This window comes from Eubalaena glacialis, chromosome 2, assembly GCF_028564815.1.
Source record: "Eubalaena glacialis isolate mEubGla1 chromosome 2, mEubGla1.1.hap2.+ XY, whole genome shotgun sequence".
Classification (NCBI taxonomy): domain Eukaryota; kingdom Metazoa; phylum Chordata; class Mammalia; order Artiodactyla; family Balaenidae; genus Eubalaena; species Eubalaena glacialis.
Window position 1 is genome coordinate 82,677,747 of NC_083717.1, and position 17,962 is coordinate 82,695,708.

Sequence of the window (17,962 nt, forward strand, 5' to 3'; positions counted from 1 at the left end):
TGGTCCTTGAGTGAAGCTGAATAAATCACGTAACTTGTAAAACCCTCAGTCTCCTCGATTTTAAAATAAGAACGATGAATCTCTTTTGCTTATAGTTGTGGTGGTAATCAAATTATAGATCTTTAAACATTTTGTAAGCTTTTAATGCACTACCTAAATCAAAGTTATTTAAGTTAGTTCCATTTTATTTGTCCACCAAACCACTTTTTAACTTTAGAAAATTATTATTAGGCTTAAATTTCCTTTATTTCTCCAAGAAGTATCACAAATTTATATCTCAGTTATATGGAAAACTACTTAACTGCCTCTATCCAAATCTGAATAACCTTGATTCATCTTCTTTATCATACAAATTAGTTTTGCCAGACATTAGAGTCTTAAAAGTATGCCATGTTTCCAATTAATATTTTTCAACAGACGATCTCTTTCTAACACATGGATTTAATCAAATGACAGTTTCCAATTTCCTAAAACTATAATTGTCACAAAAACCTACCCTGGCCTTAAGAATACTAGCTTTTCATGATCCTTTCTGGTACCTAATAGGGAGACTTACTTTGACCATGGTATTTTTCAAGCCACTAAGATTTGTTTTTTCATACACTCATTTTAAATTTAATTATATAGCATTTACTGGGTGCCCAGGCACTCTTCTGAATATTTTATACATGCTGGCTTACTAAATCCTTTCACTACGCTATGAGGTTAGGTGCTATTACTAACTCCAGTTTACAAATGAGGACTCTGGGCCCAGAGAGGTTAAGTAAATTGCCCAAGGTCATAAAGCTAGTAAATGGTAGAGCCAGGACCCCAATTATTCTTCTCTGATTTTTATTCATGTGTTTTTATGCATTTTTTAATTTCTGGGTATAAACTTGCCATTTTAAATTCTTAAGAATTAGTCTATTTCTTATATCACTTCAAAAACGTGATACTGTGACTGTGTTAAGTATATTTTAAAATTCACATTTAAATTTTTGTATCATGCTGTACCAAATTATATTTTCTGAGAATGGCTCTTGCTACTGGCATAGTTTTATATTTTAGAATATTTTACTAATTTTTTCTAACTGTGAGGTTTTTTTTTTCACAGACTAAAAGAATTGAATATTAGCTTACTAGATGATAGACTGAGTTGTTTTATTTTTATAAACTTATTTATTTATTTGTTTTTATTTTTGGCTGTATTGGGTCTTCATTGCTGTGCACGAGCTTTCCCTAGCTGTGGTGAGCGGGAGCTACTCTTGGTTGCGGTGCGAGGTCTTCTTATTGCGGTGGCTTCTCTTGTTGCGGAGCACGGGCTCTAGGCACATGGGCTTCAGTAGTTGTGGCTCGCAGGCTCTAGAGCACAGGCTCAGTAGTTGTGGCGAACGGGCTTAGTTGCTCCGCGGCATGTGGGATCTTCCCGGGCCAGGGATTGAACCCCTGTCTTCTGCATTGGCAGGCGGATTCTTAACCACTGCACCACCAGGGAAGCCCAGACTGAGTTTTTATAAATATGTTGATAAGGCAATTGTGTTTGGACATACTTTTTTTAGAATATTTGAGTTTATTCAGCATCTTAGAAAAAACTCTTAAACACTGTTTTTTGATTAAAGTGTATATATATGTGGGTATGGATAGTTATATAGGTTGTTAGCTTTACCACCAAGGATGTAATACCTCAGTACATGTTAAGAATAAATCTAAAAACAAAAAAATTTTAAATATTGCCATTAAAATCTGAATCTTTTCCTAGCAGAGAACTATACCACTTAAACAGTCAAGTGTCTGGCAGAAACATAATTTTCATTCCTTGGATGGAACCTCAACCAGAGCCTTTCATCCTCGAACTGGATTGCCTCTTCTTTCCAGTCCTGTAAGTGTTTTTCTCTTATTTTATGTTTAGAATTGCAAAACATGTAAAATGTTTGCAAATCACTTTATCCAAATTTTAATTGAAAAAATTTAAATACCTTCAAAATAAATTTCTAGTGGGAAAACATTTTATTTTTTGATACATTTAATAGCTAAATGTTAATATGGAAAAAGGCAGAAAAAATGAATAAAAATGAATTTATTGTATTAGGATTATAAAATTTCTCTGAAATTCTTTTGTCCAGCATATTAATTCTCACTAATGTAAAGAAAATACTTAGTGTCAAGTGGATTTTCTCTAAATAGATTTGTATCATGGTACTGAGGCTGGTTGACACCACCAGCTGAATCATCTGGGAATCAAATTCGTGGCTGTCTTTGACTTGCGACCTGTACAGTTAATCTTCTTATTTTGAGACATATAAGTTTCCCCACTCTACATTTACTAATAAATTTATAGATCTGAGTGTGTGGTTAAGAACCTCGCTTTGGCGTCACACTGACTTCACCCTAGCTGTGCGACATTAGGTGAGAAATATTGTCTCTCTGAGCCTCAGTTTCCTCATCTGAAAAAAGGGGGTGGTAATGTCTACCTTAGTGTTGGGAAGATGATTAGTATCATTCCTGGTAAGCATTTGATAGTCGCTAAAGCTGCCATTTCAGTTAAACCAGAGGTAAGCAGTCAATATCCTAGTAAACTAAAAACATGTTTATTTTGCTATTGACATAGTTTTTGTTTTTATGTGAGTTTTTTAAGTAAACTCAAAGCATGCAATATCTGGCATATTTTCAAAAATTAATTCTTGAATAAGAGATTTAGTTTTAAATTTGTAACTTGGACCTTAAATGTTTATTTTAGGGAAGTTGAATTCTAAACAATTTAAAATAACCCCAAATGTTTGACCTACGTATGAGGTGCTTTCAAAATGCCCAAGTGATGAGGAAAAAACTTACAGCATCATGCTGGTGTAAAAAGCACTACAGACTTCTGTTCAATATGGTGGACTGAGTTAATACAAGAAGATCCTTCCTCCTTCCCAAACACAAAAATCCTGGACAAAATATAACACAACTTTTAAATACATAATATAGTGTAAGAGCAAGAAAGATAAATCTCTGAAACTAACTTGGGGCAAATTATGACCTTCTAAGGTATCTAAATCTAACATAGTGCTAGGGTTTAATGCTCCTGCTGGATCAGGAGTCAGGTCTACACCAGTCATGGCTGGGACCTAAAACCAAACTCCATAAAGCCAGAAACAGGTGAGGACTGCCATTCTAGAAATGGGAGAAGAGAAAAAAAATCACCTACTTACTTAAGGGATGCAATAGGAGGGATAGAGTAGGTGGGAAAAGAAGCCCCCAGAAGAATTTGGACCTAAGCCTAAGTCATCCATGGTTAGGGGGTTCTGAATTTGTGCTGTCTATGAGAAAACATGAAACTATCCCACATCTATTACCCATGGCACCAAGGATTTATTTTCATGGAAGGTAACTCTTACTGAGGATGATCTCAGGGGAATTAAAATTACAAAGCACCTTAAAAGAATCAGCAAGAAGAAGAAGTGGGAAAATTCATATTTAGGAATCCTGTTATCAGAGCAACTTGAAAGAGAATCAGAAATAATTCTTTTTAAAATGTTCCAAGACAGGGAGATCATCTTGGTGCTTTGTGTCCACCTAGAGGGGTAGGATAGGGAGGGTGGGAGGGAGACGCAAGGGGGAGGAGATATGGGGTTATATGTTTATGTATAGCTGATTCACTTTGTTATACAGCAAAAACTAACACACCATTGTAAAGCAATTATACTCCAATAAAGATGTTAACATAAATGAATGAATGAATGAATGAATGAATGTTCCAAGAGATAAATGAAGATAAAGACAGGGAACTGAGATAAGAGAACATGTGGGATTGGAAAAATAGAAATTAAAAATATGAAAAATGTAATTGAAGTGTACACACACGTGCGCATACACATACACATGGATTAAATGATGGACTGGAATCACCTGAATAGAGGTTTCGTCAGTGGATAGACACATATTAAGAAAGCACCTAGAATAAAGTGCAGAAGGGAAGAGAGATGGTAAAATATGAAAGAGCCCTGGAGGATAAAATGAGATGTTCAGTATAAGCCTAGTAGAAATTCCAAAAGGAAGACTAGATGGAATAAGGAAAATGCAGTATTAGAGGCAATGAAAGTAGAAAACTTTCCCGAATTGAAGACCTGAGAATCTGGATTGAAGATTTCACATTAAGTTCTAACTCCAAAATATAGAATGGTGTACTTGTACAACTCTCAAAAATATTGAGGTTGTTTAGACTTTCAGTATCATCTGTTTCTTAGTCACAAATTAGACCAATCACTCAGATACTTTATACATATTTAACATTAATTCTAGAGACAAATCCGTCTAACTTGCATGTTGACCTTTAATTTACACTTGGGTCTTTCATTATTAGATTATTTTTAGCTAGTTGGTGGTTTGTCTTAAATGTAATTTGGTATACAATAGTGGTTAAAAATCCACAGTAGTATTTTTCAAACCTATTCTCTGTGAAGCCCCAGCCAGGGTTCTTGGAAATGTGCAGTTGAGTAGGGATGGATAAAAGAACAGGAGGGTTGGCAGGACCCCAGACTCCCATCGCCATTTAATTCTTTTTTTCCCCCTTTTATTGTAAAGCTATAAATCATTTATTCCTACCCCCTCAATACAGAAGTATATAAAGTAAAAAAGTAAAAGTCTTATTATATTATATATTGGGATTACATGTAAGATTTGGTTTTAGAAAAAACTGGTTCTGGTTCTTAAAAAATCAAAACCTAGGGAATTCCCTGGCGGTCCAGTGGTTTAGACTTGGCGCTTTCACTGCCGTGGCCAGGGTTCAATCCCTGGTTGGGGAACTAAGATACCGCAGTGTGGTCAGCCAAAAAAAGAAAAAAATCAAAACCTAGTAAAAGTGCTTTTATTAATCATCTTTTTTCCAAACTAGTTAATAAAATGAGGACATAGGGACAGTATGTAATAAAGAGCATGATTTTAATAAGCTGTTAGGAGAGAAGTTTTATTATTTTTTAAGATATGCTTAGCTTTCATTTGAAAATTGTTCTATCAATTCAAGAAAAAAATTATAGTCTTCTGAAATTCTTTTGAAACCTAACAAGTGATTATTTTAACCTTAGGTTCCTCAAAGAAAGGCACAATCAGGTTGCTTTAATCTGGATTCTTCATTACTGCATCTGAAAAGCTTATCATCTAGAAGGTATTTATCTTAAAATTCATTAGTGTATATGAAATAATCTTGCACAAAATTCTAGCCTTTCACAGTAAATTATGTTGACTCTGAAAATCAAAATTTTAACAGGAATCCCATTTTTCAGTTTATCATTTTCAAGATAATTTCACACATACAGTTATTAAGGATGAGTGAGGGAGAAATTAAGATGATGAGTAACTAACTATACAGTGGTCATTATGATAAACAAACACTTACATTGGTTTTAACATTTAAGTGGGTTTGTCTGTTTCTGGTCATTCACCTCCTCCTTTGTCTTATACTCCTTTGCAAAAAAGCCTTGGCAGTTTGTTCCATGTTGACAAATAATACTCTCATTATATTCCTTAGTCACATAAGTTTGCCTTCGTATTCTAATTTTTAACTTAAAATGAAGATTGATATCGAAGACTGCATTACAATATTATATATTTCCAGTAGATGCTGCTATGTGATATGTTATAAATTCCACCTTGAAACCTAGGATGTTATTTATATTCTTTATCAAATATTATAGCAAAGATTATAAAATCTAATCAGGAATTTAGAATGAGATATTTCATATCTTAAAGTTTGGTTACATTAATTTTTTATTATGGTAGTTTAAGTAAAATTGATCAGATCCTCCTAATTTAATTGGTACAAAAGTAAATTAGAAAATACTGTTGTTAATGTGTCCATTTGCTGATTTGTTCTTTTTTTAAATAGTCCTCGACCATGTTTAAACATTGAAGATGATCCAGATATTCATGAAAAACCATTTCTGAGTTCTAGTGCTCCACCTATAACAAGTCTTAGTCTCTTAGGAAATTTTGAGGTAATGTTTTTTTGTTTTTTTTTTTTAGAAGCTGACTGTCCTTTGAGTTCTTTATTTTATTTTATTTTATTTTTTATAGTTTAGACTAACTCATATTGTTTATTTTATTTATTTATTTATTTATGGCTGTGTTGGGTCTTCGTTTCTGTGCGAGGGCTTTCTCTAGTTGTGGCAAGTGGGGGCCACTCTTCATCGCCGTGCGCGGGCCTCTCACTATCGCGGCCTCTCTTGTTGCGGAGCACAGGCTCCAGACGCGCAGGCTCAGTAATTGTGGCTCACGGGCCTAGTTGCTCCGCGGCATGTGGGATCTTCCCAGACCAGGGCTCCAACCCGTGTCCCCTGCCTTGGCAGGCAGATTCTCAACCACTGCGCCACCAGGGAAGCCCAGGTAATGTTTTTTGAAACTATTTTAAGAGTTGAAGTTTCCTAACCTAGATCCATGGTGTCATTTATGTCATTTGTTCTTGAAAAGGAAATAAATGGATTACGTTTTTCTAAAGCCTTGAAATCACCTCCTTTCCTTTCCTTTCCGTTTTTCTTTTTTCCTTATCCCTTTTTCCTTTTTCCATTTCCCTTTTTCCTTTCCTTTTCATGAGAAGTAAAGTTGGGAGAATTGTTGGCAGTGACATCTTAGAATTGGGAGCTGGTGGAGGAGATGCAGGACTTAGGTGAAATCAGGTTGGATGGAGGTATCCATTACTCGAGCTGGAAAATAGACTTGACCACACCTTCTTACCTGGTAAAACTGGCTCTGGGACCCAGGAAGGTTGATGGTGGGCTGATAGCAGCTGATTCAGGATCAAGGAGGCTGATTTTCAAAATCAAATTGTTCTTTGTACTATATTTGTAACTTCTCTGTAAATCTAAATTTATTATAAAATAAGATTATTTTTAAAAACTCAAATGGTTAATGGTTATCTCTGATACATGTGCTGCTTTATTTAATGACTCTTCTACTTGGGATCAAGTATATAAAGGGTTTAGTTGTCTTCAATTAGAAAACAATCTTAAACATGAACCTGTAAATGACATTTTAAAAAAATTTTTTATTGGCGTATAGTTGATTTACAATGTTGTGTTAGTTTCAGGTGTACAGCAAAGTGAATCAGTTACACATATACTTATATCCACTCTTTTTAACATATATCCACTTCTTTTTTCCCATATAGGCCATTACAGAGTATTGAGTAGAATTCCCTCTGTTACACAGTAGGTCCTTATTAGTTACCTGTTTTATATATAGTAGTGTGTATATGTCAATCCCAATCTCCCAATTTATCCCTCCCCCCCTTTACCCCCCAGTAACCATAAGTTTGTTTTCTACATCTGTAACTCTACTTTTGTTTTGTAGATAAGTTCATTTGTACCCTTTTTTAGAATCCACATATAAGTGATATCACATAATATTTATCTTTCTCTGACTTACTTCATTCAGTGTGACAATCTCTAGGTCCGTCCATGTCACTGCAAATGGCATTATTTCGTTCTTTTTAATGGCTGAGTAATATTCCATTGTATATATGTACCACATCTTTTTTATCCATTCCCCTATCAATGGACATTTAAGTTGCTTCCATGTCCTGGCTATTGTAAATAGTGCTGCAGTGAACATTGGGGTGCACTTATCTTTTTGAATTATGGTTTTCTCTGGGTATATGCCTAGGAGTAGGATTGCTGGGGCATATGGTAGTTCTGTTTTTTGTTTTTTAAGGAACCTCCATACTGTTCTCCATAGCGGTTGTACCAATTTACATTCCCAACAACAGTGATTTTAGGGAATTCCATGGCAGCCCAGTGGTTAGGACTCCATGCTTCCCCTGTAGGGGGCATGGGTTGGATCCCTGGTTGGGGAACTAAGATCCTGCATGCTGCGAGGTGGGGCTAAAAATATACATATATATAAGTGATTTTATATGTATGGGTGTGTGTGTATATATATATATATATGTATGTGTGTATGTATATATATGCATGTATAAACACATATATAATCACCTATGACCTTGCTCAACTTATTAATTTTATTGATTTGGAGGGGGCGGATTTCTGTATGTAGATTCCCACATCGTCTACAAATAGGGACAGTTTTATTTCTTACTCTGTAATTTGTATACCTTTTATTTCCTTTTCTTGTAGTTTTGCACTGAATAGGGCCTAACATGCATGTTAGTACAATATATTCGTTTAAAGTCACAAAAATCTGAATAAAGTCAGAGACTACATTGGATCATTGGCCTTATCCATTAACATTTTTGTTTGTGCTCTTTCTCTGAAAATTTCATACATCTTTAGAACATTTTTCTTATTTAAGAAACATTTATTGAGTACCTACTATGTGTCATGTTGTATGCTAGGAATATAAAGCTAAATAATAAACTTCCTGCCTTAGAGAAGTTTACAGTCTGCTGGAGAAGTTGGACATATAAATAATCTATAAACTGAAGTAATTAGCACTGTAATAGAAATTTTCTCAGTCTTCATATATTTGTTCTCTCTGCTAAGGGACTGGGAAAGTTTTACTAAGGAGCTGTCACTTGAGCTTAGTTACAAAAGATGAGTAGGAATTTGCCAAGTAAATTTGTGTGAGAAGTGTCAAGGGATTCTAGACAAAGGGAGCTACATGTGCAAAGGCATATGTGTAAAAGTAGTAAAAGAGCATGGTGATATTGAAAAGCATCAGCCAGAACTGGAGTATAAGACTGTGTGCAAGTGAGGAGAGCTGCGGGAAGAGATGTAGGGTGGGCCTTACATACCATGCTGTGAATATTTGACTTCATCCCGTGGACATCAAGAAACACAAAGTTTTTAACCTGGTGGGTAACATAAGACTTTTTTTTTTTTTTAAAGAAAAACTCTGGCAGTCATACAGATGATACACTAAAGATGGAATAACTAATTAGAGGGTATTGCATTTGTTCGGAGGAGAGGTTATGAGGGTCTGAGCTAGGTTAGTGGTGTTGAGAGAGCTGAGGCTGTGAGACTGAGAGGTCCCATCAGCAGGATATGGATTGGATTGATTGCAGGGCAGGAGGGAGATATAGAAGGCTGGTTGTAACATAGGTCTCTTGGTCTGGTCTTTTTGACACGGGACTTGAGAATTGCTGATGTCATTTTCAAATTTAGACTCATGAGGGCTTGGAGTGTTTCTTTTCAAAGAATTACTGAATCAAAGAAATGCTACTCACATTTCATGATGTATGCATATATGTGTTGATATATGTATAGAAAAGAGAGCTTGTAAAAGGTTTAACATGTTTCTCATACCTGGACAGATAAACACTAAATTGTTAAAAGTGGTTTCCTCAGCAAATGAGCTCGGGAGAGATGGTTAAGGAGCTTCTCTACTGTTTGTATTTATGTACTTTTAAATTTTTTCCCAATGTGTATTTACTGTTTTTTAAATTAAGCTAAACAATAAAACATATGTCACATCCAACAACAATTTTTAAGAGGCAGTTGTTTCTCAGTTAAAGTTATGAGTACTTGGCTTTCTGTTTTGATGGAACTTCTGTATATAACCTGTTAACAAGTTTTCAAGTGCTTCTCTGTGGCTAACAGTAGGAATATACTCTGTGAGGAATAAGAAAATTTCTGATATTATACCTGCTCTGGTAGAGCATATTTTTCTTTACAGAGATAAGAATAACTCATTAAACGATTATATCAAAATAATGGTGAAGTTCAAAGATGTGTGGGTTGGAATAGTAAGGAGGCCAAACTTTGTAGGATGGTAGAAGATTGATTTGGGAGGGGGTTGATTTCAGGTCAGATGAACATTTGAAATGAGGGCATGGCAATGGCAGCGACCACTTTTCTCGTGCCAGAAAGCATACTAACATATTTCTTTAAATAGAAAGAAAGAATGAATGTGTTAACTTTTAAATTTTATTTCTTAAAAATTCTTTTATTTTGCCTTCCAGGAGTCTGTCTTGAACTATCGTTTAGATCCTCTTGGCATTGTTGATGGCTTTACTGCCGAGGTAGGGGCGAGTGGTGTTTTCTGCCCCACTCATTTGACTCTTCCAGTTGAAGTGTCATTCTACAGTGTTTCTGATGATAACGCTCCCTCTCCTTATATGGCAAGTATTTTTTAATTGTCTTCTTCTGCTAAAATCAACCATCTTAATGACAAATATCTTTAAGTTTAAAGAGATTTAGTACTACTTTGGTGCAATGCTTGAAAATATAAAGCATTTCCTAAGAGGGGATTGAAGGCTGCATAGAGATGAATATGCCAAAATAACACCTCACAACTTCTTTCTGAGCAATCTCTAATAACAGATATCCTCTATTACATTTGAGGATTGTGCTGAAAACTTACTTGTTTCCATGAAATATGAAAAAATGATAAAATTTTGATTAGTGGCACTGTAATTCCATATCTTGCTGAGCTCACACAAATTCTCAAGTGCTTACTGGGCACTCTAGTCCTGTCAGTGTTGCCTTCACTATGATCCTCATCTCAGTAGAGTTTAGGTGAAGATTTGGTAACCTATGGCTTCTGTGAGGCCCTTTCACCCCCTTTCTCCTGTTCGGTTTACCTTTGGACCATTCTTTTTCCATTCCTAGGGTTCTTTGGAATACTAGCTATTTCTGACTCCATGCCAATGTTTTAGTGGAGAGTAAAATAGCTAAGAGGAATAAGAGCACTGTCTTGAGCCTTAGGATCCTATAATTTTATCTTTCCCATTTTTTATTCCAGTGGATTTGAGGATGAAATAAGCCCTCAACTGCAAAAATGATACCAAGTCATGGTGTGTGATTACTATCAGCCCTTTTCCAAAAGACAAGTTAGTGGCTAGCAGTGCAAGTCTGTAAGAAGTTTACACTGATGGTATAAAATATGGAGTCAGATCTGGGTTTTCATGTTAGGTCTTACTTTGAGAAATACAAATTGCAATAGGCATAGAAATATACAGCTCTGGTCTTGCTATTTGAATTTCCCAGCTTATCCCCTGACCCAATTGCTTCCTTTCTAATATCCCTCTCCCCCACCTTCTAGGTTCCTCAAGGACATTAGCAACAACGTCTTTTGTTATTAATAAAAACTATGAAAAGCAAATTCTACATAATTGAGAAACAATAGAGGAAGAGAAGTTATAGTTTTTTAGGGACCTAAATATAGTCTACTCATTATTGGCGTAGTTTGTTCAAGGAAGGTTGTTAAGCCTTATTCCATTCTAAGGGTGAAAATTTTTTTTTTTTTTTTTTTTTTTTTTTTTTAGGGTGAAAATTTTAATCAGGAGTCTGATTGGTGTTTCATACTTTGATCTAAAAAGCACAGTGGTATCACTTATTCAAAGTTTTCTTTTTTCAATAATAATAACACTTGTGGGTCATAATTGTAAAGATGCATAACAGTGGTTGTTATAAAAAACAGAGGCCCAATTTTTCACAAACCTACCCAGTTATCACATATACCACTTGTTATTCATTTACCATGGAAAGATGTATCCACTTTCCAGTATAATTTTGAAAAAATAACTGTTAATTTTAGATAATTAATAAAATGGAAAATATCATTGAGGTAAGCTCAATACCAGAAAAAATGTGTATCTTACTGGAATGCTTACAATATTAGAATATAGCTATAAAGATGCCCATTCTGCTTTACTGGGACATCAAGAAGTCTCATTAGTTTCAGGTATTCTATTGGCACATGGTAATAAAGAATGGAAAGATAAGGTCTAAGGTCATTAGTGTACAGAGTCCCTGATGACCATTAGGATGAGTTAGAAACAAGTTAAAGAGTGAATTGGCTGAAAGTCAGCTCAAAAACCTATCTTTGAGTGAAATTCATGAGCAAGAGGTAATTTGAACTATGCTTTAAAAAAGCAAAACAACATTAATTCTTGACCTTGGTTGACGTCTAAAAAAATAAGGTTTAAGAGATAAAGGATTTAGGGGGAAAGTGGGGGTCAGGGGTGGGATGAACTAGGAGATTGGGATTGACATATATACACTAATATATACAAAATAGATAACTAATAAGAACCTGCTGTATAAAAAATAAATTAATTAAATTAAATTTTAAAAAAAGAGAGATAAAGGATTTTATCACTCTGTCTCCAGAAAGCACACACAAATGATCACAGATTTTGAATAAATATTGAAAAGAGTCTAAATTAGGTTAAGTTAGTCTATCCTTTAAGAATCTCTTTCTTACTTTTCTCTGATAATATTCTTTAATAAGTTTTCCATTATGTAATTTTTTTTACTCATTAGGAATGGGTTCCCTTTGCAAATGACCCAGTCCAAATCTTAGACCACGGATCTTTCCTACTGTAAATTAACCAAACTAATCTTATTCGGTAGGGAGTCTTATTTGTATTTTGGTAGTTTAGTCTGTTTTCAAAGGACTGATCATGTTTTGATAAGATAGTACATATCACAGACCAGTGGAGCTGAGACACCAAACCCCTATTTGTTACTCTAATAATAACCTTGGGACCTCTCATGACAAATTATACAAATGACTTACAAGGGTGAAATTTTAGCACAGAGAATTCTGTCTTTGTGGAGTAGAGATAGTGCAGGGCTTTTCATTAAATAATTCCTTTTAGACTAGCTCAAAGCCATATAAATGTCTCTCTCCAATCCGACGTCAGTGGTAAAAATGTTCTCCAAGTGTTATGTAATATGGCAACATTTCACTGTTTAGAAACTATTGCACGGTGGAACCAGGCAGAAAGGTCTAAAGCAGTTTTGCCCGTGGCAAATTCATGGTATGACTTGCTTTATGATCATATTAACAGCACTATATATTTAATATATTTTCTTCTATTTATAATTAACCAAATTAAGATATAGTTCCTTCAGTTTTACTTAGCTTTGCATATTCTCTATTCCCTGGTCACTTGAGAAGTTTTTGTGTAAGATTTTGACCAAATTTACTTCATCTTAATCTACCTATTCCATCCTAAAATGCCAGAAGAAAATGTATTTTTCTTCTTTATGTTAAATACAGTGACTTTCTAGGTGGAAATATTAATATGCCAACCGATTAAAATAATTAAAATTTAAAAATAATAATAAATTTAATAATAATACAAATAAAATTCCAAATACTTTCCCAATCTCTTCAAAATTCCTAACTTGCCATTGCCAATACTAGTCTTATATCGCTTAGAAATTATTGTTGTAAAGTGTTGCCTTAAATTTTGAGGGGTTTTAAAAGTATCCCTATTCTTTCTTTATAAATTGATTTACTTACTGTTATTATGTTCTAAAATCTATTAGAATTGTATTGTATTAAAGGAAGTAAGTGTAGGCTTGGTAGTAGATTTTCCCTCACCAGTTTTCTTATATATATTTAGCGGAGGATGGCAAGGAAAAACAGTAATGTATTTCCTGGAGCAGTGTGATTAGAAAGGTAGCTATTATTTAGATATATTCTGCTTTTTCTTTCTGGAACTAGGAAGAAGAGGAGCATTATATACCATAGCATTTTTTCATGTAGAGAAGATTGTAAGAGAAAAATTATTAAAGCTTCATTACTGTTTTGGTTAGGGATGCAGTTTGTTGATATGCTGTTTTCATGCTTTAAATGACCATGTAATCATATTTGTTAAGAACCACATATGTCTTTTCAGTGCCCATTTCCATGAACATTTCCCATTATTAACGTATTAATTTAATATTCTGATTGTCAATTGCTGTTCACTTGGAGATTAGGTATTCACATATTAGAGTCTGGCCTTCCCTTTTACCTTTGTCCACTGCTTTCTACCCCCCCACCGCCTCCCCTGGTCTGTCTTTCAAACCCAACAGAGATGTTGCCTGATGGGACAGTCCTGTTTTATATTTACTTTTACATAAGGTTGACACGTTTTGGCAGGTACAGTGTAAAATGATGGGATGTGAGTTGTAGAGCATGCAATTATTCTACTTAACTACTCAAAAGAAAACTATTCACCCAGTTAAATGAATCAGCATTTGTTTCTTAAAGCTACCTAAGAATTAAGTATCACAGTCACCACCTGTAGTAATTTGGTCATCCTGGTTATCTAGAAACTTTCACACATTCAATCTTAGCTTCCCGTGTTTTAATTTATACTGTTTGTCATTGTTTGGACTTCTGCAGTGATTACAGCATCTTTCTCAGAAAACTATATAATATGGCAGTGCCTCTCAAACTTTAATGTACATATGATATCATCTGGGGAATCTTGTTAAAATGCAGATTTGATTTGGTAGGTCTGGGGAGAAGCCAGAAATTATGCATTTCTAACAAGTTCACAGGTGATGCCGATGATGCTGGTCTGTCTCTAGTCAGAAGTCCATATACGTATATAATAACTCAACTTTCTGACTGAAGAATTGACTTCATTTTGGGGCAAGACTTAGGATCATTCCTCATTCCTGAGCTTCTGTATGTCCAAAGACCAATAAATTGTTTTGCTTCATTTACCTCCTCCCACATGGTACAAGAGAACAATCCTGTCATCTCCCTTTATTTCCTTTTTAGTTAAAGAACTTCTCACTTCTATATCTTATATCTTAATATTAATTTCAAGCAGTATGGTCATTGATGTTATGTATTGTTTATTGAAGCATCTCTAGGAAGAACAGTAAATTGTTTCCTAGTGAGGTGGGATCCTCACTATTTCATATTCATAGAATGTATCTCTATTAATTCAATGTGAATGTTTTTCCATACAAATACAATTCTGAAATGTTAATAATTACATGATTTATTATTCTTATTTTAGTCTTTTATGTATATATATGCATCAGTTTGTACTCAGTTTGTCTTCTTTTATTTCAAGGGTGTGATTACTTTAGAGTCCCTTGGTAAAAGGGGTTATCGAGTACCTCCTTCAGGAACAATACAAGTGGTATGTGTTTTATAGCCTACAATTGCAATAATCATTCTCTCACATACATATAGAACTTAGCCCTTTCTCCTGCTACTGCTGCTGCAACAACTTTGGTAAGTAACAGTGGGGCTGCAGCTTTGTTTGGAGTTTCCCTGCTCTGCCTCAGGAATGACCATTTGGGGACCTCCATAAAAGGAAAGCATTAATAAGCTAATCAAGGTGAATGCTTTAGAAAAATAGTATATGACAGTTAACATAATTTAAATAGAGCTATTTTCAGTATAATTAGCATTTAGATTACCAGTACCTTCTACTTAATATAATAAGCCGGATTGAGATTGACCTATGTAAAAGGAGACCCCAAATATTAGTATTGCTTTGGCAGGGAAACATGGGAAGCAAAATTATATTATCCCTACTGTAATAATTTCTAAAATTGATTTAATGAGACGGTTACACAAAGCAGAAATGCAGTCCGACAGATGTCAGGGCAAAGAATGCCTCTTTCCTTTTGGTCTAGGTGTTGATCTAGTATTGGCTTAGGAGAACTCTTCTAGCCCAGAGCAATAATCCTTCATCATCCTTGATCTAGGGTTCTCAGAAGAGTAATTTTATATCAAGGCCAGTTTGTGATTGAGTTCATCTCCAAGTCAGACCCAGGATAATCCTGTAAGCGCAAAAGTCTATTACAGTGTTGGCTCTTGCAACTCTTGGAAGGAGTCTAGCTGATATTTGTCAACTGTACCTCAATAAAGCTGAAATTTAAAAAAAGTCTAGCTGAGTTCCTCACACTAAGGATCTGGTCTAATTCAGCAAGCCTTTTGATGATCTTTGGCTTCAGTGTGGTCAGTGCTTCGAAGGACCACTTTTACTCATCACCATTGTTCCAGTATAGCGAAGAGTCTGTACATTTGTTTATTTCGTATCACACAGGAATGAAACATAGTACTAGGCAATATATATGCATGTATGTATTGCAGTATGTACATATGTATAAATTTTACCGAGGAAAAATCACTGCATTTTAAAGTAAGATTTTTATGTTGAATGGATTTCTTGAACTAAAAGAGTGATCATCTTCTGATCTCTTGCCTCTGGCTCTGTAGCGCTTGTGAAAGTGTGGGTCACTGGAAAGCTAGCTATCAGGTGTCATAATAATGAGGCATAAACCCAGAGGCAGCACATTTACCCCTTGTTTGAAGACTACCAACTCTACTGGCTATTTTAAATCTGAAATTTGGGTATGTCTTTCATTCCTTGTATAAATTTAATTATGTATAAACATGGCTTGAACTCCTGGCTTACTAGTTATTGTGGTTGTTAAATGTATTATTAGCCTTAATCTTAAGACTCACTAGATTTCAAAAATTGGATCATAATATTGATATATTTCTCATTTTGATTCAGTGAGTGATGTCCAGTGCCACGGATGAGCTTCTGAAAGCATGGGCACCAAGTTACCTATTGATGTGTTGGTAATTTGGTTAAAGTCAAATCAGCAGCTTGGAATTTTGTTTAAAAATTAGTACTTTAAAAAATAATATTCCTTCAGTTATTAATGGCCAAGTAGCAGTTGAATTTAATTTCAGTCTAGTATGATATTGATGATGATTAAAAAAAAAAGTCTAGTGTCACTGCAGTGTTTGAAATGAATCCAACTGTGAGAACATGAAGTATTACTTAGCCTACTTTGTAACTAATAATAATGAACTTTATTTTCTAAACTTGGAAAAATTTCCAAACAAGAAAAGTTCTCTTTTTTGAGAATGTATTTTGAATTTTATAATAACCATATGTACCTGAAACATCACATCAAAGTCTAGTTTTACCAAGATTTTATTTTTTTATTTAAAAAAAAATTCTATTTTTTCACCATTAAAATGTGAGGAAAACTAAAATTCTATTTTGAGCATTTTTCAGTTGACTCATTTTAATAAAGCTAGCGTTTGAAGTAATTGAACTGGAATGTTTTAATTCAGTGAAGGTGTATTTTGCTTAATCTAATGGAACCATTTCTTAAAATATGAACAAGAGTAAATGTTATGTATTATCTATTATTAATGTGAGATTTGTGACTAAAGATTTTGATTTGTTACAGGAGCTTTTATTTCTTTTATTTCTGTAAATAAAAAATCTAATTGAACCATTAAAAAAAATTGAATATCATTTCATAAACTTCTGAAATTTTATTAACTTTATTCCCCCAAACTGAATTATATCCACTGGGATTAATTTATTATTAAAAAGCCTATTTTATTATTGGCACAATCATTTTGAATCAAATAAACAAATCACTGTTTTTAAAGAATAATTTCTATATTGTTTCTTCAGACCTTATTTAATCCTAATAAGACTGTGGTGAAGATGTTTGTTGTGATATATGACTTACGAGATATGCCAGCCAATCATCAGACATTCCTACGACAAAGAACTTTTTCTGTACCTGTTAAACAAGAAATGAAGAGAAGTGTTAATAAAGAGAACATCCGACATACAGAAGAACGGTTATTACGCTACCTCATACATCTGAGGTAATGTTTCAAATGAATGTGAAAATACGTTACTTTAGAAGAAAACTCTAAAATTTTTAGTTTATTTTAAAAAACTGTCATTCTAACTAGACGAGTGCCCCTTGGAATTTGCTTAACTTCGACACTCTTTACGATATGCCAGGATGCAGAAAACACATGGCATATCTTCCTTCAGTCATTACTACTTGTTGAATTAGGGGAGTTTTCATTTATAGCTGTGTAATGGAAGCTATTTTATAGCAAAACAATGCTAATAATATATCTGGGGGAAATGAAACACAGTTTTCTAAACCAATGCTGTCCAATAGAATTGTAATACGAGCCATGTATATAGTTCTATATTTTCTAGTAGCCACATTAAAAAAAGTAATAAGCAGAGAATTAATATATTTTATTTAACCTAACATATTCAAGTGTTATAATTTGAATATGTAATCTATATAAAAATTATTAATGAGATATTTACATTCTTTTGCTGTACTCAGTTTGAACTAGCCACATTTCAGGTGCTCAGTAGCCACATGTGGCTTGTGGCTGCTGAGTTGGACAGGGAAATTCTTAACTTTCATGTATTCATTCATTCATTCAACAAATACTGATGTGTCAGGCATGCTTCTAGACTCTTGGAAACAGCAGGGACAAAATCTCTGTTCTTATA

At 34.2% G+C, this 17,962-nt stretch overlaps 1 protein-coding gene across 4 annotated transcripts in view; it reads left to right on the plus strand.

The window, feature by feature from the left end:
- ATOSA (atos homolog A) overlaps nt 1–17,962 on the plus strand; it is an 85,983-nt gene that overhangs the window by 65,646 nt on the left and 2,375 nt on the right. For 2 of the 4 annotated variants that reach the window (XM_061180305.1, XM_061180303.1), the window contains exons 7-12: nt 1,739–1,858; nt 5,046–5,125; nt 5,846–5,954; nt 9,875–10,033; nt 14,723–14,791; nt 17,105–17,304. In XM_061180305.1, coding sequence (XP_061036288.1) covers nt 1,739–1,858; nt 5,046–5,125; nt 5,846–5,954; nt 9,875–10,033; nt 14,723–14,791; nt 17,105–17,304 — 737 coding nt within the window. The remainder of the gene's footprint in view (nt 1–1,738; nt 1,859–5,045; nt 5,126–5,845; nt 5,955–9,874; nt 10,034–14,722; nt 14,792–17,104; nt 17,305–17,962) is intronic. The other 2 variants (XM_061180306.1, XM_061180307.1) reach the window with 1 other exon arrangement.